The sequence below is a fragment of the Vicugna pacos genome, chromosome 7 (assembly GCF_048564905.1).
Source record: "Vicugna pacos chromosome 7, VicPac4, whole genome shotgun sequence".
NCBI classification, from domain to species: Eukaryota; Metazoa; Chordata; class Mammalia; order Artiodactyla; family Camelidae; genus Vicugna; species Vicugna pacos.
In genome coordinates, this window is record NC_132993.1 from 1385379 (window position 1) to 1412987 (window position 27609).

At 43.3% G+C, this 27609-nt stretch overlaps 1 protein-coding gene across 12 annotated transcripts in view; it reads left to right on the top strand.

The window, feature by feature from the left end:
- The window catches only part of LMBR1 (limb development membrane protein 1), a 120570-nt gene that overhangs the window by 54799 nt on the left and 38162 nt on the right, over positions 1-27609 (top strand). For 11 of the 12 annotated variants that reach the window (XR_012074105.1, XM_072964071.1, XM_072964065.1 and 8 more), the window contains 4 exons: positions 13975-14101; positions 14560-14628; positions 15795-15859; positions 19655-19727. Coding sequence is in view for 11 of the 12 variants with exons in the window: in XM_072964071.1 (XP_072820172.1) it covers positions 13975-14101; positions 14560-14628; positions 15795-15859; positions 19655-19727 (334 nt within the window). In the remaining variant the exon portion in view is untranslated. The remainder of the gene's footprint in view (positions 1-13974; positions 14102-14559; positions 14629-15794; positions 15860-19654; positions 19728-27609) is intronic. The other variant, XM_072964067.1, reaches the window with a different exon arrangement.

Sequence of the window (27609 nt, forward strand, 5' to 3'; positions counted from 1 at the left end):
AAAGATGTCTTGTCCTCAGTGTTGCCAGAAATGAAAATTCTCCTGAGTCATTCTGATAAAAAAAATCAAGTCCATACAGTTTCTAGGATATTTCTACCAGCCTTTAAGGAATAGATAACTCTAATTTCAACATATTTTTCTGGAGATTTGAAGATGGAACACTCACAATTGCATTTTATGGGACTAGTATAGTCTTGATGCTGAAAGCAGAAAAGGATAGTATGAGGAAGGAACATTATATGCCATTCTTTTTCATGAATACTTGCCAACCAAAAAATATGAAGCTGAATCCAACTATGTACATGAAAGATCATCATCAAAAGCATTTTATTTCAGCCACCAGGGTTGGTTAACATTAGAAAATCTGTATCTTGTTAGCAGAGTAAATGAGAGAAAAGAATTTAGTGAGCACCCCAGAAGAGACTCAGAGCACATCCCTGAGGTCAGGGACCATTCAGGATCAGAAAGCACAGTGAGACCGAGAGGGAGCGCTCTCAACCTGGCCGTGCACATCCACCTGAAGCCTGCATCTGACATTGTTCTCAGTAGTAAAATGTTAGAAGTATTCACTTCAAAATTGCAATCCTATATCGAGTACTTTTATTTCTAATAATAGACAACACTGTAGTAGATTTCTTAACCAGTACAACTAGAAAAGAAAAGAAAAATCGAAAGGAACAAAATAGTAATGATTAACAGATAATACTATCTCTTGACAAATCCTATATATAGAATCTAAATTATCAATTCAAATAGGAAAATTTAGCAAGGAAGCTGGATAGAGAATACAGAAAAACCAATAAATAACAGCAACAAACAGACAATCTAATTACAAATACCTTTTATAATAGCAAGGCAGCCTAAGGTATATTGAAAAAAACTCAACAAGTGATTTCTAAAACCTTCTTGAAATAATATATGGAAACAAAAAATCTTATTTAAAGATGTTAAGAAGGCCTAGATAAATGGATAGATACTCTATGTTTATTAATTTCTTTATATGGTAAAAATATCAGTTTTCAAATTATTTTTTAAAGTCAATGCAGTTCTAATAAAATTTCTGAAAGGTTATCTCATGACATGTGAGAAGGAGATAGTAAAATTCTTATGGAATGGCAGAGAGCCAAGAAAAGCCAAAGCAATTTTGAAGAACATGGTGATGGAACTTACTCTGTCAAATACTAAAAAAGAAACAAAAAGACTTGAATAGACATTTTTTGAAGAAGGTATGCAAATGGCCAATAAGCATGTGAAAAGACCCTGCCTAATACCACTAGTCATTAGGGAAATGCAAGTCAGAACCACTGGAAGATACTTTTCTCCACACCCATTAAGGGGGTTTACTGGGGAAAAAAACTCATAAAGTTACAAGTATTGGTGAAGATATTGAGAAATTGGAACTCTTGTACACTGTTAGTCAGAATATAAAATGGTGTAACCACTGTGGAAAACAGTATAGTGGTTGCTCAAAAAATTAAAAACAGAGTTACCAAATGATCCAGAAACTCCACTCTGGGTGTGTACACAAAAGAATCGAAAGCTAGGACTCCACAGATATTTCTACACCCGTTTTCGTGGCAGGATTATTTACAGCAGCCAAAGGTGGAAACAACTCAAGCATCCATCAGTGGATTAATAGATAAAATACGGTATGTATATACAGTGGAATACTGTTTAGCATTAACAAGGAAGGAGATTCTGACACGCTACAGCCTGGACGATCCTAGAGAGCTTGTGGTCAGACACCACAAGACAAATACTGTATGATTCGGATTCATGGAGACAGTAGACAGGGGGTGTCCAGGGCTGGGCGTTAAGTGGGGCGTTACTGTTTAATAGTGCAGAGTTCAAGTTGGAGAATATAAAAAGTTCTAGAGGCGGGTGGTGGTGATTGCCTGACTGTGTGAATGTACTTAATGCCACAGAACTGTACGCTTAAAAACGGTTAATGGTACATTTTATGTTTTATGTATTTTACCATAAGAAAAAAAAGTACGTAAATGACAAACGCAGCAGTTCAGGTTGGTGAGGCGGGTGTGTGTGGTGGGCAGGGCCACATGGGTGCACGGTGGTTGTGGTGATGTTCCTTTGAGTGGTGTATCCACAGGTATTTAATAGACATGCAAAGTGCAACAGTGTACAGACAGACACCTCAGAGATACTGTGGGCTTGGTTCCAGACCACCGCAGTAAAATGATTATTGCAGTGAAGTGAGGCACATGAGTTTTTTGGTTTCCCAGTACCTATAAAAGTTATGATTACACTGTACTGTAGTCTATTAAATGTGCAATAGTATTGTGTCTAAAAAACAGTGTGCATACCTTAATCAAAAAATACTTCGTTGCTAAAAAACGCTAACCATCGTCCGAGCCTTCGGTGAGGTGGTGTCTTTGTGCTGGCGAGAGCCTCGCCTCGGTGTTGATGGCTGCTGGTTGATCAGGGTGGTGGTTGCTGAAGGCTGGGTGGCTGTGGCAATTTCTTAAAATAAGACACCGTGAAGTTTGCCGCATTAATGGACTCTTCCTTTCGGGAACAACTTCTCTGTAGCAGGCAGTGCTGTGTGACAGCCTTTCAGCCACAGTAGAACTTTTCAGAATTGGACTCAATCCTCTCGGACCTTGCCGCTGCCCTGTCAGCTGAGGTTCTGTCACACCCTAAACGCTTTGTTGTCATCGGGACACCGTCACAGCGCCTTCACCAGGAGAGGATTCCGTCTCAGGAAACCACCTGCTCTGCTCACCCTTTTCCGTGGACGTTTACCGTGAGGCTGCAGCAGTTCAGCCCCAGCTTCAGGCCCCACGTCTAATCCCAGTTCAGCCGCTGTTTCCACCACGTCTGCAGTTCCTTCCTGCACCGAGGTCTTGAACCCCCCGAAGTCCACGAGGGTCAGAGTCCACTTCTCCCGACTCCTGTTAGTGTTGATGCTTTGCCCTCTTCTCATGAGTCTTGAGTGTTCTTAATTGCATCTGGAATGGGAGTCCCTTCCAGAAGGTTTCCAGTTCCTTCTCCCAGACCCATCAGAGGAATCAGTCTATGGTAGCTACAGCCTTACAAAGTATGTTTCTTCAATAGTAAGACTTGATAGCTATCTTGATTGTGTGGTGGTTTCATAGGTGTATACATCTCTCAAAATTTGTCGAATTGTACATCTGAAATATGTGTAGTTACTGTACAGGAATCATACCACAATAAAGGTGTTAAAAAATAAGCAGTGGTTTTGGAAAGGAATCTTTTTTTCGGAGCAGTGGGTCTCAATAGTGGGTGGAAAATATTCAGTAACCACGCTGTAAACGGGTGTGCCGTCCCCCAGGCTTTGTTCCGTTTACAGAGCGCTGGCAGAGTAGATTTAGCGTCATTCTTAAGGGCTCTGGGGTTTCTGAAATGGTAAATGAGCACTGGCTTCAACTGAAGTCACCTGTCCTTTGAAGCTTTGAAGCCAGGTGTTAAATTCTCTCTAGTGTGAAAGTCCTAGGCGGCATCTTCTTTCATCATGAGGCTGTCTTGTCTGTGTGGAAGCCTGTCGTTCCGTGGCCCACCTTCACTAACCCACTGTCTTGGGCAGCTTCTGGAGAGCCTGCGCAGCTCCTGCCGCAGCACCTGCCGCGTCACCTGCTCTTTGGCATTACTGAGACGCAGTCTTTCCTTGAACCTCAGGGACCACCCTCTGCTGCTTCAGACTTTTCTTCTGCAGCGTCCTCACCTCCCCCGGCCGTCATGGAACTGAAGAGGGTCAGGGCCTTGCTCTGGATGGGGGTTTGGCTGAAGGCAGTGCTGTGGCTGGCAGATCTTCTCTGCAGACACTAAAGCTGCCTCCACGACAGCAGTAAGGCTGTTTCCTTCTTACTATTCTTGTGTTCACCGGAGCAGCCCTTTCCATTTCCTTCAGGAACTTTTATTTTGCCTTCACACCTTGACTGTTTGGTGCAGGAGACCCAGCTTTCAGCCTCTCAGCTTTCCACGTTTCTTCCTCACTGAGCTGCATCGTTTCTAGTTATTTTTTTTTTAATTGAAGTGTAGTTGATTTGCAATGTTGTGTTAGTTTCTCATGTACAGCACAGTGATTCAGTTATACATCTATATATTCCTTTCCACATTCTTTTTCATCATAGGCCATTAGAAGATAGTGAATTCAGCTCCCTGTGCTGTACGGCAGGCCCTTGCTGTTTATCTGTTTTATACATAGTAGTTGGTATCTGCAAATCCCGAGCTCCTAATTTATCCCTTCCTACCGCATTTCCTCCTGGTAAGCAGAAGTTTGCTTTCTTTGTCTGTGAATCTGTCTTTCTTTTGTAAATAAGTTCATTTGTGTCATTTTTTAAGATTCCACATAAGAGTGATACCATACGGTATTTGTCTTCCTCTGTCTGACTGATTTCACTTAGTGTGATGATTTCAGTCCGTCCATGTTGCCGCATCACTTCTAGCTTTTGATTCAAAGTGAGAGATGTGTGACTCTTCCTTTCGCTTGAATGCATGGAGGCCCTTGTAGGGGAATTAACTGGCCTGATGTCAATACTGTTGTGGTCAGGGGGTAGGGAGGCCCGAGGAGGGTGAGAAAGATGGGGGAACAGCCGATCGGTGGGGCCGTCAGAACACCCACAACATGTATTGAGTAAGTTTGCCATCTTAGATAGGTGCGATCATGATGCCCAGACAGTCACAGTAGTGAGATCACAGGTCACTCATCACAGGTCACCACAGCAAATATGATACGGATGAAGAAGTTTGAAATATTATGGGAATTACCAAAATGTGACCGAGAGACACAGAGTGAACAAATGCTGTTGGGAAAATGGCCCTGATAGACTTGCCACAGACTTTCATTTGGCAAAAAAATGCAGGTATCTGCGAAGTGCAGTCAAGTGAAGTGCAGTAAAATGAAGCAGGTCAAGCTCAGTACGTAAGAGCAGAAAGGGAAAAAGGTGGTTTATTTCTTGGGGATGGGCTCATATTAACCAAACTTATGTGAAACACCAAAATGCCAATTTGCTGATTTTTAATGGAAAACTGGGAAATACTCATGCATGGGTTTACGCCTCCCCTCACAAAGCTGTTACCGAGAGCTGGCGGGCTGTGGACGTCGGGGTGGGACTGGCCCAGCGCCGCCGACGGGCTGTTGGTCTGGATTCAGAGCAGACGGCCTAAAGCGTTGTGTGCGTGTTTCCTGCTTAGTTCGCTGTCAGAAGGGTAGCTTGTCTGTGGTGTTTTGGAATTCTTAGTCCTTTTTGTGCAGATGCACTCTTTGCTGCGTAAACAGTAAGACACTGTTACCTAAATCATGAGGAATTGCTTTTATGCTATGCTCTGCTCCTTGATGCCTTGTGCATTTTGCTGTGGTGATGTAGTAAGTAGTAACCCTTACGATCTTTCTTCTGTTGTGTCTGTCTGGAGCTCGTGCCTGGGTGCTTTAGGAGAGGCAAGGTAAGGTATTGGCAGCAGTGTTCTCTTATAGGAGTGAGCGTTTGACCTCAGCCAGTGTGCGCTATTATGGAACTGAAAACTAATGTTCCGGTAGAAGAAATGTTTGTGCATTTTGCTTTAGTTCCTTTACTAAAACTAGAGATGGTCTTGATTATGTTTTAAGCATTCTCCTCCACCTGCTATTTCCATATCCGTTTGTCTTTTTATGTCTTATTTCTGTCGTATGGGGAGGTAGAAGGTGCAGGCTCCAAGAGCTGGCAGACCTGGAGTGAGAGAGAGTGTCTGGCAGGCCTCGGGCAGGGCGACCACGGGCGGGTTATCTACCCATTCTTGGATGTGAGCCTTCTTGTTTATAATACATTCTCCTTTATTGTGAATATTCAATCAGCACATACAAAGCAGCTATGTAGTAGGAGCTTTGCAAATTTAATTCTTATCTCTTCCATCAAGTTTATAACTAAAGAATTATTAGCATGGAATTAGAAGAAAAGATCTTACTTGCTGACCATTAAATTATCTTGATGTGATGCAGTGTACTGAAAATTGTTTTTTTCCCAAATCTAGAAGTTTGTTTAAACATTTTGATATAAAGTCCCTGTAGTCTTTTTACAATTCAGTTCTTTCATGTACATGTTGGAAAGTTGTTGTATTAGTTTGTTTACTTGCAACCTGGAGGATTTTGTTTGATATCATGAGAAATTTCTGCCCATAAATTTAAATACAGTGAACATCTTATTTAGTTCAGTGAACTGGCAATGTTAGTGTTATTATTTTAAATTATCCTAAAGTACTTTCTTTTTGTCAAGTTTTAATAACTTGAGAATATTATATTTTTAGTTTTTCTATTTTCAATAACTGTATTAAATAAATACATATATACATATGAGATAGACTGCAGAAAATATTAATATTAAAAAACACTTCACATAGAGCTTAGCAACACTTTCTGTAAGGCTGTTTTCTTTGACATGGGACCCAGACTCTTTTTGTCTCTGGCTCTAATGATTCCTTTGGGAGCTAAGGGGGAAATGTGTGGCACTCTAGGATGCCTGTTTGTAGTTTTTTCCCTTTTTGTTAAATGGAAACAATGGCTTGATATTTATTTTAAATGTTCCGTGAATGTAGAAATTTTTCCCAGGCTTTCCTGATGGGTGGAGGCATAGTATATAAAGTGGTGTTTACATATCTTCCCGGAGGTCAAGATGTCCATGCAAAATCTTGTTTAAATGTTCATCACCATAGAAACATATCAGCTTATTGTTAGAGCTTTTGTAAATATATTGTAATTTTCACTTCACTGATGTTCAGTACAGAACAGTTAATGTGTAATTGGCCAGCGCAGAAATTTCAAGAAGCAATTGTATCATAACTATTTTAGTGTTTTAGACTTTACTTATTCAGTACTTATGTAAATCTGAAAGAAATCTGAGTCTCCATGTGTTTAGCTTCTACTAGCTTATTTAATCTAATTTAAATTGTTATAATGTTGAGATAGGTGTAATTTCCGAAATAATAATGGTATGAAACTAATGTAGTTAACTATATGGCATATGTTTCTCAAAAACAATATGACGTTTCCTTGGCAGAAAGAAAGTACTTTATTTTGATGGTGTTTTCTACTGAAACACTGAGTGCTTATTACACTATGATTTTAATAAAAGGGGTGGAATCACAGATTTATGTTTTGGGGGGAGGGTTCAGACAATTACTCTGATGGGAGATAAAAATATTATGAAGCTCATGAGACCCTGTTGCTGTATGGCTTAGTAGAAGCCTTCAAAACTATGTGAAGCAAGTACGGCTGTTGGTAAGTAGTTCTCATAGTTCTGTGATCTTGTGTTCAGGAGACGTTTCTTACTTTGTAAGATGAACAATGGGAACCTTCTTCCACTCTGACAACGTTTCGCCACTTTGTTGTTTGCAGGGTGTTTCAGTAAGTCATTCTGACATCTGGCACATCTTTTAGCTCAGTGTATGCAAGAATGGAGTTGATAGGGACCCTCCCCTTGGGGCTTCCTAGCTCCTGATTGTGACTCTTAATGGAAAAATGAGCAGTAGGCATATTTTTGCTTATACTGTCCTGCTGGTGATTAATGGTAGTGATAAAAGCTCTCACAGTGCTTTTCGTTACTTTGCAGACAGAACCACGTACAAAAGTTTAAAAACCTCACACAGTACAAGCCACAAGGCCTGTGGCTTTAGGCTTTGTAGTGTTTTAATGGTCTCAAGAAAGGTAGTGATAACAGTTCACATATTTTGGGCATGTTTACGAACCAGTTGATGCTAAATTAACAAGGGAAGTTCATTTGTTTTATCTGATTATTTATAGTCCCATCACTGCTCTTCTCTTTTTTAAAGTTGTTGAAGGTAAAAAATCTGCCGCATTGCCCCGATGAACAGGCTTGCTATGTTTTTCTGTTGGTTTTGCTAAAGCTTATAAATGTGATACTTAATTGATTTGGAGTTGTGCTGATTTTGTCCCATATAATCACAAAAAGAGAATAAAATTAACAAAGGGGAACACAGTTGTCCTAGCCTTCTAGTGGATTAAGTCAGAACAATGGTTGTTTCTGACCACATCAGTTATCTTCAATACTTCATAGACGGATATGATCATGCTCTGTAATGCTGATGGCTTGCTCTGTGGCGGCCTTTTCTGTAGGTGTAATATTCCTAATGGTCTCTCTTTTATTTAGATTGATAGCTGAAAATGAGCAGATTTCTTTGCATGAGTGATTTACTGTCTTTCAAAAGAAATGTTGATCCATTTGAAATAAATGTTGAAGAGTTCATGTGCCTTGACTACAGAGGTTTTTTTTTTTGGTTTAATGTTTCTTATTTGGCTGCTTAAGCATGTAAATGTACATTTTAGACATTTCTTCTTGATACTATTCATATATTTGTAATAGAAGAAGTGCCTTCTTGGAATTACATAGCTTGCTTCTTTCTAGAAAGACTGTTCACACGTAATTTTTAATCACGTAAGAGATTTATTTGGGGGGCTTAGTTTGTAAGTAAATGTGAATGAATATATGGATGTTTAACCTTATTGTCACTTTTAGACAGGATAATACTTAGGGTGCACTTTAAATACTATCTTTTTTTTTTAAATTTTTTTATTGATTTGCAATCATTTTATAATGTTGTGTCAAATTCCAGTGTAGAGCACAATTTTTTTACTATCTTTTTCTTAATGAGGGAATGTACTTTTTCTTCATGTAAACATAAAGGAGTAATTTTTAAATTTAGTTGTAGATTTTCTCTTTTCGACATAGATGCTACTTACAAACACTTAAGAAAGAGCTATATAGCATGTTAAATGAGGCGGTTGCTTTAACCAAGCTGTTGTTCAAAGAATTTTATATCAAGATTAAATTTAGGGAAATGACCAGAAAGTACTTGAGAGTACAGAGAGTACTTACGTCAGGTTTTGTTTTTGTCGGAAGCGGACTGTTAGTAGTCTGCTCTGACTAGTGTGGTAACTGTTAGCCATATGTGGCTATACAAATTTAAAATAACTGAAGTTCAGTAAAATTAAAAGATCTGCTCTTCAGTTAGAGTAGCTGTGTTCTAAGTGCCCCGTAAACAGTGATGGCTGTCAGCTGTCTCAGTGGATGGCACGGGATGGGGCGTTTCCATCAGCATGGAAATGTGTTGACAGTGCTAATCACACATAATTTGTTTTCTCTCCTCTGTATTTATTTTACACAGTCTCCAAACAGCAGAAGAAGAGCAGGGCCCACCTTTAAGGATATACTTGTGTAGCACCTCGGTTGGTTGGAGAGCGGTGCTAATGAGATTGGGGTTTTATTATTTGTTGTTGCATTAATGCATCGGTTTCCTAGTTGCAGGCCTGTACCTCTGTTAGCGAGGTATGACAGAGTGACGTGATCAGATTTGCATTTTGAGGAGACCACATGCTCACTGCGATGTGGGTGGCAGGTCAGAAAGGGAGGGGTGTGGATGGAGGACTACTAGCTGGGAGGCTGGGGGTCGCCCAGGCCAAGTGGGCACAGCGGGAGGCAGTAGATAGGGAAGGGGGTGAACTAGAGTTGTGACGACTCGGGGGAATCGAAAGGGCTTGGTGTTTGACAGGACCAGGGTCCGTGATGGGTGTGTGTGTTTTGGGGAGCAGGGAAGTGGGTGATGAGAATATTTCCACAGTGTCTGGCAAAACCAACAAAGTGAATAATGGTGCCATTTATTGAGGAGGAACAGGTGTAGGGGATGAAATAATGAATTAGATTAAAAAAAAATTTTTCCCCTTACCGGAGGCACTGGGGATTGAACCCAGGGCCTTGTGCTTGCCAAGTGCATGCTCCACCGCTGAGCTATAACCCCCACCCCAAGTTTGATTTTAGCATTCATTTTAAGGTGCCTGTGATATCTAAGGGGGAGATAGCTGTTGGGGAATATGGATCTTGGCCTCAGTGGCGAGATTTGGACTAAAGATGTAAACTTGAGAGACGCTGGCCACATGAGGAGTCAAGACCATCCAGGGAAGAAGAGAGCAGTCTGCCTGGTGGACCGTCTTCATCAGAATGGACTGAGTGCCCCTTTGGGCTGGTACTCAGGAACTGACAAGCCCCTGCTAAGTCCATTGCATGCTGACGTTCAAGAAGCACTGATACAGCCTGCGAAAGGACGGACATCTAAGACTGAGTCATGGGAGAAACGGGACCTTCACAGACTGAGAGAACTGTGAACGGATACAGAGAGACCCAGGGCTGGGGGAAGGGCACTGCGGGGACCGCAGGCTGCCTGGCTCTGTCTCACTGAGGGAGAGGTCAGGTCGGCGGTCACGGAAGAACTCAGGCATGAGACTGGGATCAAGGAGAATGGAAAACACGTCCAGGCCTCGGAGGGAATCATAGTCAGCGGAGATCAGTATAAGGATCGCCGCATGGCACTGAAGGCCCGCTTTAGATGTAGGAGCAAAACTTCTCGTGGTTTTGTACATTTCTTCAACAGTGCTGAGAATTTGGAGTGAGCGTCCAGTGGCGTTAAGCTGGTTGTGGAAGTTAAAGGGACCAGGAATACTGGGATATTATTGATATTGAATCATGATTAGAATATTGCAGTTCACCATACGGCTTAGGCAAGTGAAAACAAGACTGACTGGAGGGCAGAGAGGATAAAGGGAGGAGATAATGACAAGACAGAGCTCGGTTAGAGGCGGAAAGGTCAGAGGAAGCCGGGAAGTTGTGGGCCGAGGGAGCAGCTCACAGCGTGAGGTCTCAGAGGTGGGCCTGGGAGACGGTGGATCCTGTCCGTCCCTGTGCGGGAGGACGCAGTAGATTGAAGGTCGGGCTCATTAGGATTTTGTCTGGAACTCAGGGTGGCAGGAGATACGAGAACTTGTTACGAACTGGGTGCTCGTATCATCAAGAAAGATGGGGTTGTATCTTCTTGGTCTTTATGTGGTAGGTGGCAAAGATGGGAAGAGTGACAAGCTGATATTAGAAGATGGTATAAAAGTAATTGAGAAACACAAATGATACGTGAATTTCCAAGCCTTGGAGATTCCAAACACAAAGGCAACGATTTGCACTATTACAGTTACCCTCACTAAGCACCAGACATTGAGCTAAGCGTGTTGCATATATTAACTCATTGGGTCCTTATGACAACCCCATGAGGTAGGGGTGTTATTAATAAACTCATTCTACAAAGGAGGAAACTGAGGCACAGTGGTGTTAAGTCATTTGCCCAGAGCTACAAACACCAGTTGGTCCATGACGGAAACAGGATTTGAACTCAAGCAGTCTGCTCCTAGAGTCGCGGCTCTTAACTAGCTTATTATACTGTCTGTCTCGTAAACTGAGCTTGGAGATTTAAAAAAAGCCATTCTTACGGGTGCCAAACTCTTGGATGTTTGTCATTTTAAGAAAAAAATTGAAAATTAAAAGCAACATTAGTTTGTTTTTATATTGCTTACTTCATACACATCCACCTTAGAAAATTGGGAAAATATAACAAAGCACAAAGTATACAAGAGAAAGAGTTGCCCGTAACCATAGTCCTAGATAGCACAGGAGCTGGCTGTGCGGGGCTCGCGGCTCCACTGTCACAAAAAACGCCTTCCTGCTTTTGCTTGGCTGGAGGGTGGTCTCACGCCCTGTCGTAGCTCTGCCCTGGCACATCTGCTGCCTGCCTACAGCCTGGGTGAGGGGGCTCGCTGCCAGGCCCAGGGGGGCTTCTCCCAGCCCTGAACCCAACCTGTGTGGGCCTTGCCTTGCTCTTCCCAGAAAGCCGTGTGAGCTTTCCACTCTAGTCGCCCAGAGCTGAGCAGAACGTGTCCCAGAACTTGCATCTGCCAGACCTGCAGGTGCTGGTTGTAGACACAAGACTCCTGGGTCAGAGACTGAGGGCTCCATCACTCGGCGTGCAAGCGCAGGAGCCTCCGGTTCCTGTCAGCTCCCCAGGACCCCAGCCCCTCGGGATCGGTGCGGCCCAGGTGGAAGCTGGCCCAGGGTGGGCTGTGTCGCAGCTGAGGGAGCCCGCGTTCAGGGAGCCCACTTCAGCGTAATGGGCTGCAAGCAAGCCATGGGGGACCTTGGCTTCCATACCGTGCGGTCTGCAGACCTGCTTCTGCTTCCGAGACACCGTCCCTGTCTTCCAAGGCTGTTTGCTGCATAGATGTCCTTGAAAAGACAGTCCGGAAGAGGGCTGCCCCTGCCTCCACTGGTGAGGCCACCCGGGGTGGGAGGCCCTGCCTTCCGACGCGGAGTAGCCGTCTGGAGGAAAAGAAATGTAACTGCCGGGAAACATTGCTTACCAGGATATCAGAGGAAGTGTGTGACTCCTATTGGTGATCTTGTCCCCAAATTTATTATCGTTGTAACACTTATTGTTACATTATTATCGTTGCTTCATGTAATAGTTATGACACGTGGTAGCAAAACGCAGGTGTTTGGGACATCAGGTCTCAGGTGGGTCCCAGCAGCGCTCCTGTTCGTATAATACACGGCACACTGTGTGCTCGCACAACATCGCCCTTCAGACTTTGGCGGTGTCTCAGAGCTCGAGGGTTCCGATGGGCCGCTTGTGGGCAGGCGGGACTCAGAGGTAGGAAAAGACAAAGCCGTGAGGGTGTCATACACTTGAGAGCCCGCTTTTTCTGTTTTACTTACAAGCTTTTCAGGTAATATTTAATGTAACTAAAAGATTCTTGCTTAGAAAGGAAAAGAAGGAGAGGAGTCAGTGTTAAGAGGTGGTGGTGTTTCGCAAAGCCTCCCGGGCGGTGTGAAAGTTGTGAAGTGCGGGCTCAGAGAGTTGCTCGGGGAGGTGGCGCTATGTTTTCAGCCGTGTGCCTCGTGGCTGCTCCGTCTCACCTGAGCAACGGCTCCTGGGAGATCCACGTGTTAGGTGAGCACCGGCTGTCGTCTCTGGCTTGCCGGCCTCCCTGGCTGTGAGCACGTATGGGGCACTGACTCTCACTTTTGAGGATACATGTTAACCTGCCAAGGGCTGCCTAGTGGTCAGAAATGGCCACTTCAACCCTGAGTCACCATTTAGGGCTGGGACCACTTGGCCATGGTTTTAGGACAGTGCCTTTCCTATTGAATTTGAGGAACTGGGGTGCTGTGATTTAGTGCAACCCATTTCTTTTGTTCAGAAATTAGAATATAATATTTAGGGCAAAATTGAAATAAGTGTATGTTTTAGATTTTTATTTATAACTCATGTCTTTAAACTTTTTAATATGGAAAGAAAGATCACTTGATTTATTGGGAAATGTGGATATACTTACAATTTTGTTTGTTGTGTTAGATGTTGTAAATTCTTGCATTACAGTAGAAATTATCGACATGAATCTTTACATTTAGGTACAGATTCAATCTTCTGGTGACTTTTCAGGAATATGAGAAAGTTTCGTTTTTGTTTTTATTTTTGCCTTGTTCGGTATGTTTCAAGTTGAAGTCTGGTCTCTAGTTTTGCCCTGAGGGCAGAATTTGTTTTATATTTAAAACAGAATTGTACATAATCTTTCCTCATTGTAGTCGAGCCTCACGGATTTAATGAAAATTCTATCTAAAGTGGAGAAGGAGCTGATACTTGGTTGATCTGCGCAGTTTCCAGCGCTGGGTTACCTGGCGGAGTTCTTGGACCGCGCGCTAAGTGGCCCCGGCGGGTGCGGGGCGCCGCTCCGCACGGGCTCTGTGCCCTCCCCCGGTGGGGCGGTCCCGCCGCCCTTAGGCCGTGTGCCTTGCTTAGCCTTCTAGTCCCTTGATTAGAGTCACAGGTGAAAATTCGTTAATCTGCAGTCTTGGTGGACAGTGTTAGGAAAGTAATTAATTGTTTAAAATAGTTCTGCAAGATGTTTTTATGAAGAATTTTTGGTACTTTCTTCAAAGCTTGATGGTATTTTACATAATTTTGAAAACAAAAGTCAGTCTAAACATTACAAACTGTAAACATTTAGTGTTTTTTGTCCTGCTAATAAACATAAATTTCCTCCTCTTCCAAAGGATTTTTATGCTTTCATATAGACAGAGACCTAATTGCTCACGAGATGAAATAAAACATTAAAATTATGTCTTTATTTTTCAGGGAATCCGAGCCCGAATTTTAGAAACCCTGGTCATGCTTATTCTTCTTGCCTTGCTTATTCTTGGGATGGTGTGGGTGGCCTCTGCCCTCGTCGACAATGACGCTGCCAGTATGGAGTCTTTATATGGTACCATCACCCTGTTTAAATCAGTTTCTCTAGTGGTGACTCTGGTATGGGATATAATTACACATGCACTTTTTAAAACATTTTAATAATGTTTTGTATGGTTATCCTTGTTAATTTACAAAATTAAACAGACTTTAGACATGTTTAAGAAGAGGTGAATGTTTGTGTGTTTCGTACATGCAGAAAAAGCAGCAGCTTTTCAGACTTTTTTTTCCCTTTGGTTAATTGGTTTCTGTTCTTAAAATTCCATGGAGGCTGATTTTCTCCCTCCAAACAGGTTTTGCAAAAGGGTTATTTCCTGTTCTTCTAGTTTAGATCTTTTTATTGTACAATTTAGAAATTATATGGTTTAGTAGACTCAGGCAATTACGATGTTTACTATACATTAATGTATAGTCAGTCTCTATCTTAATGTACAGTATTTTGGATGTACTAAAATATATTTACATTTTTAATAGATCTCTGGGAGTTCTACCTACCTTATTTGTACTCCTGTATATCATTGATGGGGTGTTTGTTACTTCTCTGTGAGTATATTTCTGGCATAATATTGATGGCAAAGTAGAGTTGTTCTGTGTTCTAGAAAATTATGGGGAAGCTTTCTGATGAGATTCCTTAATAGCTTGGAGATTTGTTTAAAAGTTGTCCCCTAGCTTTTTTTTATGTTCAAGGTAAATTTTGGTAAATTGAAACCTTGAAATAATAAGATAGTTTTGTTTATCTCTAAGGAAAGCCTCTTCCACAGAGTTGGAAAGAGAGAGGGGGAGGCGGGATAGAGAGAGAGATGGTCGGGGGAGAGATGGAGAGAGGGAGAGATGGTGAGGGGAGAGATGGTTGGGGGAAAGATGGTGGGGGGAGAGATGTGGGGAGAGATGGTGGGGGGAGAGATGGAGAGAGAGATGGTGAGGGGAGAGATGGAGAGAGAGATGGTAAGAGGGAGAGATGGTGAAGGGGAGAGATGGTGAGGGGAGAGATGGTGAGGGGAGAGATGGTGGGAGGAAAGATGGAGAGAGAGATGGTGAGGGGAGAGATAGAGAGAGAGATGGTTAAGAGGGAGAGATTGTTAAGGGGAGAGATGGTGAGGGGAGAGATGGTGGGAGGAAAGATGGAGAGAGAGAGGCGAGAGAGGCAGATATGCATGCATGCATGCACACACGCCCACTGTCACAATACTAGCTTCTGCTTTTGAATGGTAATGGTAGAATTCTGTATGTCTTTTTTTTTTCAAAAATTTTTCAGTTTTACTTGAGGTATCAAAACATATCTCAGATGTTATAAGCAGATAAATGTGGGTAAAAAGATTTGAAATTATAGTTGTCACTTTCAGATATTCTTGTCTGGTACTCAGTTCAATTAGTACTTGAGATTTAGTCTGTTCTCTATTTGGTTTTCTTTAATTTATTTTAAGTGAAAATACTTATTATTATTCAGCTACTAAAGTCTTGCATGTCCCATGCCTCCTTTAGTCTCCATGCATCTTTCCTTAAATACCAGAAAGCCCGTCCTCCGCACACCAGCCCTCTGGCTCCTTTAATGGTGGCGCTGAAGAGTCCTCTGACAAAACAGGGAGAGACCCTAGATTTGAAACAAGCGTTTTCTTACGGCAGTAGCCTTTGCATTTGCTTTGTTTTTTAAGACCAGTGGTTTGTCTGACTCTGAAGTAAGTGTCTCTGTTGGTGATCTCATTCTGCAGTGTGCACTCCAGTTGGCCTCTCCCGCATGTTCACAGTAATGGGGCAGCTCTTGGTGAAGCCAGCAGTAAGTATGTCGTGGCACATCACTTTGTTTGTTACATAAACATTTTTACATATGAACATCTGTTAGGTTCTCAACTGACATTCAGAAGCAGAAGAATTTTGTGTGTTTATGATCCAAATGGTTAGTGTTTTTATTTTCATCTTTTTCATCTTTGGAAACCAAATTTGTTTTTGCTCTTAAAATGCTAACTATAGGCATTCAAGTAAAAATTCTTCTAGCAAATTTTAAGACAAAATTTACAGAAATTTACAGTATTTTAGGCATCCACCATTATATATCAAATAGTAACTTTATTATGTTTCAGGGTTTACCATACATATTCTTTGACTTACAAAGCAGTTATTTTTCTGAAAATTCATCTGTATCTTACATCTTGATTAATTGAATTTTACCTTTCTCTTTAATCTCAGAAATATTGTATATTAATTTTAAAATAATTTTCACTTGGTAGTAGTTTTGATGATTTGTCCGTAAGTTACTTTGGCCTCTAGTTATTTTGTCAAATATTTAGTGATATGAAAATAATTCTTACCTGTATCTGGGGAATTTGTCACATTATGTTTATGGAACCTCATTGCCTAGAAACTCATGTCTAAACTGTTCACGTGTTATAAGGCCTCTCACAACCTGTCCCACACTGAATTTACCCCTCCTCCCCTCCCCGTTGACTCTGATTCCAGTCAGCCCCACTACTGACTTGCTGTGCTCAGAGACAGCTGGCTGCACTCCTTCCCCAGGCACGTCCAGCGTCTGTCTCTCGCCAGTGCTTCTTACCCGCTTCAGCCACCTGACAGCCTCCCGAAGGCCCGGCTCTGCTATCAGCTGCGTTCACTACCTGTCTGTGAACCTTGCCTCATTTCTCCTTTAAGCTAAAATAATTAAGCTCCTTTCTCTGCATTTCTCATATTCCCCCTTGTTGGTCTGCCACTGGTGGTGCTTATTAAGTTGTTATGATTACATGTTGGTCTTCCCTATCAGGGAGATTCATCAAGGGGAAAAACTAAGACATTTCATAGTAGGCATTCTTTTAGTAAATGCTTGCTAAATTTTGAAAGTTTTAAAAAATATTTTCTTTTTAAATTAAATGGATGTTTTATCTGCTGTATAAATATGAACACACTCAAATGTAATACACACATTGCTATTAAATCTTGAAATTTACTCCCCTCTTAAAGAGGTTTTGTGGCACTGTATTCATTTAATTTCTTCTTAATCCTCTGGATTTTTTGTTTGTTAGTTTGTCTCTGTGTTTCCATTTTCTGCCCCTTAAAATAGGCAAATGTTTACAGTTCTGTCCTTGGTCTAAAGTTGCTCTGCTCTGTCTTCCTGACCACCTCTGCTACTTGCACATCACTTCTAAATGTCTAATGCTAGAGAGAAGAAGACAGTGAAAACAAACGACAGTGTACTTTAAGTGCTGTAATTCCCCGAGGAACTGAAAACTCAACATGCATAAAGCCAAATGACTTCTTTCTCTCCCTCCCCAGGCTTTCCTCCCAAACTTATCTATTATTAACAAGATCTTTAAGACTTGGTTATCTTTGCCTCTTTTCTTGTTCCTAACATCTAATAATAATGGTTATTTATTCAGTAATTGAGTGTATGCTGTATGCTTGTGCTAAGTACTTTATTTACATGTATAATTTTATTGAATCCTGATGACAAACCCATAAGTTAGGTGATGGTGTTCTTATTTATGGTTGAATTGTCTGCGATTCAGGGAGCTCATGTAACTTGTCCAGGATCACAGACATGAGAGGATGAGGCCGGGTTTGAACCCAGAGGCTATTTTCAGAGCCTGGGCTCTGGACCACAGTGTGTCCTCCTCCAGAGATATTGAGCCACTTCACTGCTGAGTGTACTCTGTACCTTTCCACCTGTATGTTTTGCTTGTCACTTTCTTTGATTGAAATGCCTTTCCTCTTTTTGGTAAATAAAGCTGCAAGTAAGATGCCACTACCATCAAAAACATTTGCCTAAACGTTTTTCTTCCCAAATAGAAGTTGGGAATCTTTCTGCCTCTGCAACTTTTGTAACATTTTAACTTCAGCTTTGACATTGATTTCAATCCTGTAGTTACTATTCTTTTGGATTCGTTGTATCTCTCCTGGACACTAGAATATAAGCTGTTTGAGATCAAGGACTGTGTCCAGCCCATATTCAGGTCCATCAGCCAAGAGTGGCTAAGAGCACAGGCCTGGCCGGCAGGTAACTTTCCTCTGCCGGACCTTTCTTGGCATTTACAAGTCTGGGTTGAGGGCAGTCTGTGCTTCACAGGGTCTCTGCAGAGACAAGGGGTGACGTACGAAGCCCTGAGCACGAGCATCTGTGCTCTCCTCACTCACTCACTCACACCAACACGTATCTGCGGTGGTGAGTCATTATTGGGCGGTTTGCACAGCAAGAGGAAATCCTTTTGTAAGTGTTAGACCTTGAGGAACGTAAAAACTGGCGGTCGTGATCCAAACAGTAGAAAGCGGTGAGGACACTGATGGGGAAGGAGCTTCGGACCATGGCCCACAAAGGCGCGGCCCCCGCTTTCCTCCTGCGCGGAGTCTGTCTCGGTCGACTCGGCCCCGCTCCCCGCCCCCGGCCGGGGCTCGTGGTGGGCCCCGTTCTCTCCCACGTGGGGCGGCCCTCCCTGGGGGCCCGCTGGAGGCTTTCTTCCCAGCCCCCGACTCTGCTCACAGGACGGGCATTGTTTGTAATTATTTGTTTGTGTGCTTTTATTTATTCTTATTCTATTATTTTATGTTGTTTTCAGCTCTAGGCCATAGGAGATTATCAGTATTTGTTGAAATACTGGGAATTATTGGATCACTTTAAATAAATTTTATATAAATTCCAAAAATTTGATACCTAATAGGGGTTGCATGAGTGAGACTCCTTTTTCTGAAAATGCCTCATCAGGGAGCTGGAAGGATAACATATACAGGGTTCCCATCCTTCTGTTTTGTCTGTCAGTTCCTCACAGTGTGCTGTTTTGCCGAGAATGGGTAGTTCGGGGTTGAACGGTAACAGGACGTTAGTGTCAGCTCTGGGCCTCTTTCACATTTCTTTCCAGGGCTGAAAGACACTAGGGCTGCCTCACGAAGGACAGCTGTATTGATAAAGCTGGACTCAGACAGGTTTTAGGGTTCATCAGTTTTAAAGACAGTGCAGATCGCATTCCATGTAGTTGGTTATTGATCGGTGGCTTTTTGGTGGTTTTTTCAGGAGTGTTTGTGTTATAGCAGTGAGTGGTGTGTATGTCAGCAGACTCTTTCTCCAGGGTTCTTTCTGTGGGTTGATTTTGGTAATTCCAGTGTTAATATTTCTGGGAATTTTTTAGTATATGAAGATGATATAAATGGAAAGTATTGATGGTAGTGATTAAGGTTTGAATTTCTTATTTTAAACATTATGCAGGTTAGTATGGATGAGAAACCAGTGTTGGACTGGGTGATCTGTTCCTTCCAGCTCTAAAATACCGGCTTGGGCATAAAGAGAGATTACTGTATTTAGCTTTTCGGATGTTTAGAATTCATACATTGGTTTGCCGTTGAGAGAGTTCTTTCTTTAACCCTTTGGTAGCCTGAAAAAAATCCAATTTGCATGTACGTAGATACTCAGCTTGTGATGTATTTAGTTATATACTAAGAAATTTCTACTTAATTTGCAAATAGACTAGTTTAAGCATTTTTATTTCAGATTCCTAGTAATTTGAATGGTTCGCCAGTAAGCCAAGTAGCTTTCAATATTCTCACTATCACTATTTTTGTAATGTGTTATTCAGCAGTTGATCTTTAAATTTAGATTCTCGAAGACCTGGATGAACAAATTTATATGATTACCCTAGAGGAAGAAGCACTCCAGAGACGACTAAATGGTGCGTATATGTCTAAATGACCAGGATAAAAATTATCGAATTTAAAAAAGACAGATAATTGAGAGGAGAAATACAAGCTTCTCAGTACCTTGTGCTGTTCCATGGGGTCAAGACGTAAGAGTGATATGTAACCTTCCTGGGGGAAGGAAGTTTTGCCGAGGACCAGTGGCTCTTTGGTAAAGTTCCCGTCTCTCCCTGACTGAAATTAGCTGTAATCTGGCAGCATCAGTTCAGTTCCGAGACACTGACCACTAAGAAGTATCCTTCCGTTAGTTTATTTTAGGCATTATTACTTGTAGTTACTGAGGTTTTGCAGATTTGCATGTTATCTTAGTGACTGTATTCTCTCAACTTTATTTCTCTCCTGAGGTCTCAAATTTATGGTAAAAAGCAGTATTTCTCTTACACCAAGGTGCCAAGTTAGACTCTGTTGTACTTAGGAACTCTGTTGTTACCTGAGGGTGCTGTTCATTTTCAGGTGATAACAAAGTAAGCATGTGAAAGATTTTAAAATTTAGTTTTTAATTACTGATCATTTTTGGGTTCAAATGGTGAATCAATGAAGAAAAGAGTAATGACAGTTTAAATTTAAATTAAATTAAAAGAGAAATGACATAGTAAATTTTTAAACATTTTATGTAAGTGATATTTACCCTGCACTCTTTTCTCCTACAAACTTTTTTTTTTTAATGTTAAAAACCTACCGTCAAGGTATAAAATGGAAGGTTGCTTTAACTCTGAAATATTGAGAAATAGGAAGAAATATACCCACTTTCTTCAGTTACAAATAGTGAATTTAAATCATCAACCGAAAAGTGTTGGTAACTTTTAGAGCTTTGTTCTTAGATCAAAGAATTTCAGATTGTGTGTATTCTAGGGAATTCTTGTTAGTTAGTACTGTACACTTTGATACTAGTAACTTTTAGACTGGAACTGCATGTATCTTTTATTTTTCTAGCTTTATTAAAGCTACTTTAACATTAAATATTTAAACCTATTTAATTTAGGAATTATAAATTTAATCAATATTGTCAGCTTTATAATACTTCATTAAAGTAGCAGATATTACAATGAATGTGTCATATTTAAGTAATCATGCTGTTGTGTGATAAACGTACCTGAATCATAGAGAATAGGTGTCCAGCTGCCTCCTGCGGAGGGGGTAATGCTTCAGCCTAGGTATATACTCTTCCGTCTTACAGCCAGGAGGCTGCCGTCTAGGAAGGGTGAAATATACTGCCCTATGAATTAAAGACTTTCAATGAAGTCTCATCAAAACAGACCCCAAAATACAGCCTTTTCTCACTTTGTCCTTCCACAGTGGGACAAAAGTCCCTCCAGAATCTTTCTAGGTCCTCTGGCTCCTCAAATCAAAAGTGATTTGCTGTATCTAAAGAAATTGAAAAGGAAATACTTGCCAGAAGTCTGAAGTATCATAAAATGAGGCCAAGCCAAAGTAAACAAAACACCCCGACTAGCACAGAAATGTGGTTTGGAGAGGATTAAGGATGACATGATAACTGGCGCTGAGTGTCATTTTATTTCCTGCCGTTCTGGTGAGCCGTGCTGCTCTGGTAGCACCGTGGGCTGGTCTGCGTGCAAAATGATAGGCTTGTCACATAAAGGCTCCCACGGCCAACGGGACATTCTGACTAATGCAGACTAGGACTGTGAGCTTCAGCAGAGGACATTTATCAGTGTGTGCAGAGGGGGTACAAGGTGGGACAAAGCAGTGCTGTATGGCTTGCTGTTTTTTAAGGAAGTATAAATCATGGGGGGTTAGTAATGGAAATCATCCCCTGGGTTTTATTTCATTGAGTATTTTGTCCACTGTGTTTTGCTGTAACAGTTATTTTATATTTTACATTATTTTTTGAAATGCAGTTTTAATTTTTTTACTCTGGGCTGTTAAAAAAATTGCATACTGACTAGAATGAAAGATTTTTTTTTTAAATGCAGATGATAGCGGTGACTTACTCTGGAATGTGTGGTGGTGTTTTGCTGATGGTACCGGGAGTGAGCTTTCTTGGTCTGTGTGGGCTGTGACGCCCGTCACGTGACTCTCTGGGGCATCTGCACGGTCTGCTCTGAGCCCAGCTGTGCAGTTACCTGGAAGTCATGGCACTTCATACGAAGGGGTGCTTTGCTGGAGGAGCAACACTGCTTTTTTCCTGGAAGATAAGACGGCTTGTGGTAGTTACCGTATTACTGGAGTTGAGTTGTCACGCCTGGTGTTTGAGCTGTCAGTGTGGCTTTACGGTGGAGTCCTGCCTGTGACTTCTCCATTGTTCCTGGCTGATACTTCATGGTGCTGGAGGGTTTGTTCTCGTTAATACTGTTGTTATTTCATGATGTACAGTGATGAAGTAAAGCGCACCTGCACGCCGTTACAGGGCAAGGCGGTGTCCTCAAGAAGCCATTGTGTTACCAGTCTGCTCCACTCTTTCTTCTCCCTTCTCTGTTTGCTGCACATCTTCTTCTAAGCACCAGCCATCGTGTAGTTGAATTTAGAACCTGAGTCTCAAGATCATAGACAAGTTAACTGAAGAAGAGGGAGAGAAAGGATGAGAATCTGTGGAGATTGTATCCAGCACTGAAAGACTTGAAGAAAAGCACTAGAGGGAAGGAGCTGAACGTGTTCCTGGAGCGGGAGGGAGCCCGAGCTCTGCGTCCGGTTGAGACCACCGGTCCCTGGCGCTCACATCATCCTGGCAGGAGTCAGGTGACGTCCCCAGAGCTCCCTGCTCCCTCCCGCCCCAGCACTTGAGCCTCTCAGGAATACTGGCTGCATTTTGCCCTCTTCCCCTTTCGATAGTCAGCCGAGGAGCCCAGAATACCCAGGTCTTTGCATCGTGGACTCTCTGTTGCCCGTGTGCCAGTTCTGACCCAGTTTCCCACTGAAGAACCTTGGTTCTCCCAGCACCCCTGGCTCCTCTGGAACCACCCCCCGCCCACCTCGGGTAGGAGCTCTGTTTTCCCTCATCCCTTTCTACTCCTGCTGGAGTGTGGGTGGGGTCCTCTTGCTCTCTTTCAGGCACATTGAATCTCCTGTCTTTAGACCTTGACCTGATGGATTTCTTACCCCCTCTCCAGTTCCCGTCCCCTCCAGGCTCTTCCTGCTCCTTCGTGGGGGATGTGGTTTGACGTCCGCATTCCGATCATCCTCTCTGCTGCAGCACCTGTCGAGGTTCTCAGTGGCTTCAGGGTCCCTGCGGTGACCTGGCAGCCTGGGGGGCTCGCTGGCCTCTCCTGGTAACCTCCCGCAGCTGTTACTGCTGGGGCTGTAGCTCAGGCCTCAGCAGCAGCAGCAGCAGCTTGAGTTCTGCATAGTCTCAGACCAGTCATCCCACTCTCCATCTCTGATTTTTCCAGCTCACTCCCCGCAGTTCTTCAGTATTGAGACTTAACGTGCCATTTGTTTATCCTAATAACTTTTCACTGCCTTTCCTCCTGCATTTCCTTCATACTCTTGCTTTGTCACACTTTAAATTCCTGGGCCGGTGTTACCGTCTGTCCCTTGCGCGCACTCCCGGTCCCTTTCCCTCTCACCGTACTGCCCTCGTGCCTGGCCACGCTCACCCAGCCTTGCTTGTATCCAACCCTGGGCGTCCCCTGCACTCACCTCTGTCCAGCCACCTGACCATGACTGCCCGGCCTCGCTTGACGTGTGTGACCTACATTCTCCTGGATGTCTGTTAGAGCTTCTCTTTTCTCGAGGCTTCTTCACTGTCACTCTCAGCTGATAGCTTTGCTTCCTGTTTTCTTAAGAAAATAGAAGCAGTTATGACAAAGATGTTCTCAAGCTTTTTCCTTCGTGTTGATTCACCTCCATGCAGCTGCGCCTGCTTGGGCTGCCTTTTCTCCTTAACCTCTGGCTGGACTGTCCCTGCTTCTGTTTGAGGTCCCCTCCCCTGCCACACTAGGTTCTGTCCCTTCTCACCAGTTCCTCGACAGACCTTCAGCCATTCTGCCATCTCTTGTGGAGAATCACCTCTCACCCGCTGGATCCCTTCTGTCAGCTAGAGAAGTACAGCGACTCTTCTCAACAGAATGAAAGTATGAAGGAAAGAGAGGAAGGAAGGCGGTGTCGACGAAAAACTGATCAGCTGATCTAAGAAAGAAATGGAAAGTTTTATTCCAGCCAAATTGCGACTTACAACCTGGGAATAGCCTCTCGGGTAGCTCCGAGGACCACTCCTCCCATTAGAGGTCAAAGCACAGTTATATTCATTTTTGAGACAGGGGGCTGCACGTTAAGTGAGGTATTATTGACAGTTCATACATCCCAGACCCACAGAGTGAGTAGTGGTTAGTGGGTCATCGTGGCGCCTTACCAGGTTAGGAAGGAGGGTTATCTCCTGCGGAGCTGTCTTGTTGGTGCCAAGAGGGTGTTGCTGTTTACAGCTGAGCAGGTTTTTCTGTTGATGGGGAGGTTTGGTCGGTGCGCAGCGTGGACGCACGGTGCCCGGTGAGGGGCGAAAGGAGGCCTGAGGACAGAGAGAACTTTCAGGTTAAAACTTTCCTTGACTTGCCTTAGATGACACATCTTCGTTTCATCCGAAGGAAGGGAGACGAGTCAGTCTGTCCTGACCTCCTGCCAGCTTGCTGCCTCATTGCTTCCTCCCATTAGAGCAGAACCCACCAGGGTTGTACTCTCACTGGTGTCCTTTCTGTGCTCCGCTTTGGTTTTGAGCTCGTCCTTGCCTCCACGACTCTCCCGAGATGCTGTCGTCAGGTTGGCCGTGACTTCATAGTCCTCATCTACACTCCTTTCTCCCTGAGATGTTTTTATTCCACTTGGTTTTCAGTTCGCTGCACTTCCTTTGTCCTTCTGCTAGTGGGCTGCTTCTCCTCAGTCTGCTTGGCTGGTTTTTCTCTGGGCCCATCCCTTCTTCACACTGGAATGACTCGTGCCTCTGTCTCCCTGCCCTCCTCCGGTTCTGTCTTCTGGCTGCTCAGCTGTAACCACCACCCGTGCGCTGCCACCCTCCAGCCATCTGCTGCGCTCCTGCTGGCGTGTCTAGTCGGCACCTGGAATGGATCTCGTCCCAAATCCACTAATCCTGCTGCTGTGTCAGGGGCCCCATCCCTCGTCCCTGTTGGCGGCAAACTCCTTCCAGTGCTCAGGCCGATGCCTCTGTCTCTTTCTCTTAATTCCTGTGTGGATTTCTCCAGCCAGGCTGCTGGCTTTAGCTCCTGAGTATCTCCAGCGTCTGACCATGCCCCCCACTTGAACTGTCACCACTCTGGTCTGAGGAACAGTCACCTCTTGGTTAGATTTTGTAGTTCCCTGTTGGCCTCCATGCATCTGTCTTTGGCCTTGAAAGTCAGAGAGAGCACTTGAACATGTGAGTCAGACCTGACTTGTTTGCTCAGTATCCTCCAGTGGCGTCCTGTTTCCACAAGAACAAAAGCCAGGGTCGTTCCAGCGGCTCCCCTCTGTGCCTCCTGCACGTCTAACTTCCTCCCCTGCAGGCCCCTTGCTGCTCTCCCTTCACGCGCCTGTCCTGCCTCTGCTTCCTGCCTTCAGGTCCTCGCCCGCCGGTCCCCTCCTCGGCAGGTTGTCCCCGGGGCTGTGATTTAACACTGCAGGCCCACCTCACCCGGCACTTGCCCCCCGGTTCCTGCTTTATTATTTCCACTCGCTGACATACTGTTTCACTTTTCATGTATTGCCCACCTTTCCACCTCGGACAGGAATGCTGCGGGGCAGGGATTTTTGCTTGTTTTCTTCCTGATCCTCTGACGTTGCTAGGCACACGGTGGGTTGGTAGTAAGTATTTGTTGCGTGTGTAAATGGTTGGATAAAAAACCATGCACAGTGGAGAGCTGTCATTTTACCATCGATTGAAGAAGGAAGGAGTAAAATTTGGTGATAGAATCAAAGACAGTCGCGTGGAAGGAGTATTTAGGAAAGCCCAGCAGAGACCTCCGGAGTCGAGCCAGGGCGGAGGGGCTGGAGGGCTGCGTGTGCTGGGCGGTGGAGAAGCAGAAGTGTGGTGATTTCCCCTGTTGTTAAGCCATGAAGTATGAGCAGTCACGAGCCACTTCTGCTCCAGGACCCCCGAAGACTAGCCCAGCAGGAAGTCCCATTGCGTTAATCGTGGGAGGAAATCTTCCGTGATTCCTCCCCAGGATTAAGATGCATATATCATTAGCGTGTTTAAATGTCTAGGTGGTGCAACAGCATTAACTGAAATAATTAGCTTTCGTGTGTGTATAGCCGATGGCTGTACTGGGTAACTTTAGAAGTGCCATAATGAATAGGAATTATTTTTTGTTGTTTAAGTTCAAAACCCTCACAGTTCTTTTAATGTAATTTATTTAAAAATATTATAGCCTTTGAACTTAATGATTCAATTCAGTTTTGGTAGGTCCTATTTTCATCTTCACACAAGAAGTTAGTCTATCACTTTTGGCAGTAGTTACTTCCCTGCTTCATTCTAATGTTTTTTTAAAGCTTTTTCTGTTGCAGTTTGTAGAACTCTTTATTCTTAAGAGCACAGAAGATGGACTTGTTTCATTTTTGCTGAGTGTCCTGTTGCAACACCTTTGTATTCTAAAAGGTAAAGGATTGAAATAAACAACACATCCCACTTTTTCATGGAGCTTAGTGACCTGCCCGGAGCGTTTTGTGGCCGTCAGTCCTTGAGGCCTGCTGTTTGTAACCAAGCTCAGCTTGCCAGGCAGCCCTATGATGATGCCAGGGCTTAGGGCGGCACCCTGCTGTGCTGGTCTTGGCGGGGTGGCATCCTGTTGGAGGGTCCCCGTCGTCCCGGGCAGGGCGATTAGCTGCGTGGTGCCTTTCGCGTAACGGAGCTCGCGGTGGTTTTTATCTTACGTCCCCTGCGTTCCTGCGTTGCTTTCATCTCGACTTTGCCTAGGCATTTTCCTGTAGTCTATCAACGCTTATTCTAAGAATACGATTTACTGTTGGTTATGTCACTAACGTGAGGCTGTCTCAGATTTGTCAGACTCTGGGCCACTTTGAGAAACGTTTGGGCTTGGACAGGCTGAAGGTGGAAACAAGTATCAGCTATCATCATGAACATGCATAGCCAAGATGGTCAGCACTGAACGACCCTTTTCTTGGCAGCACTGTGACAGAAGAAGGTATTTAGTGATACCTTAACGTCATGAGCTAGCAGAAAAGAATATGAATTCTACTGGTAACAGTGACTAAGTGGTTTCTTCTGATAAGATACCAACATTTGGGTCCAAGGGTCTAAAACAGTGAGAGACACCTTGTTACAATTTATTCAGCTTCTTGGGCCATATAATCACTTTTATGACTATAAACTGTGGCCCAAATAATGAGAAGATGAAGAGAGGAAATGAGGTGAGTGAAGATACAAGCTAATATGCAATATTAGTAGATAAGGAATACTTATGAATAACAAACTGTAGACTAAGAATCAGGTATCATATATTCTCTGAAATTTGGAGGGAGAGATTGCTCTGTGTAGATGATCCAGATTTGTTAGCAGAAGGTGAGTTTAATGCATATGTGTTACTTGTTCAGCCACACACCTGTGGGTGAAGGTGTCCCCGAGAGTAGAATCATAACATCTTATCTACCTTAAAATCTACCAGTAACTTACAGCTAAAGTAGGAAAAAAAAGGCCAAACCATTACTTTAGTTACATACAGCTTCATATGCTGTTTCTAAAGCTGACTGTGTAGTATTCCCTATCTTGCTTGTGGTCAATTATAATGAGTGTATTTTGCATTTTCAAATTTGTCTTGGATAGCAAAAGCCTCATATTCCTTCGTTCTATGACTACCCATGTCTTTGTGGATCTGTCACAAGTAAACAGGAACTATTAGTGTAACAACTGTTAACATTGCGATGGGGCAGAAACAGAACTGAGTTTCTGAGCGT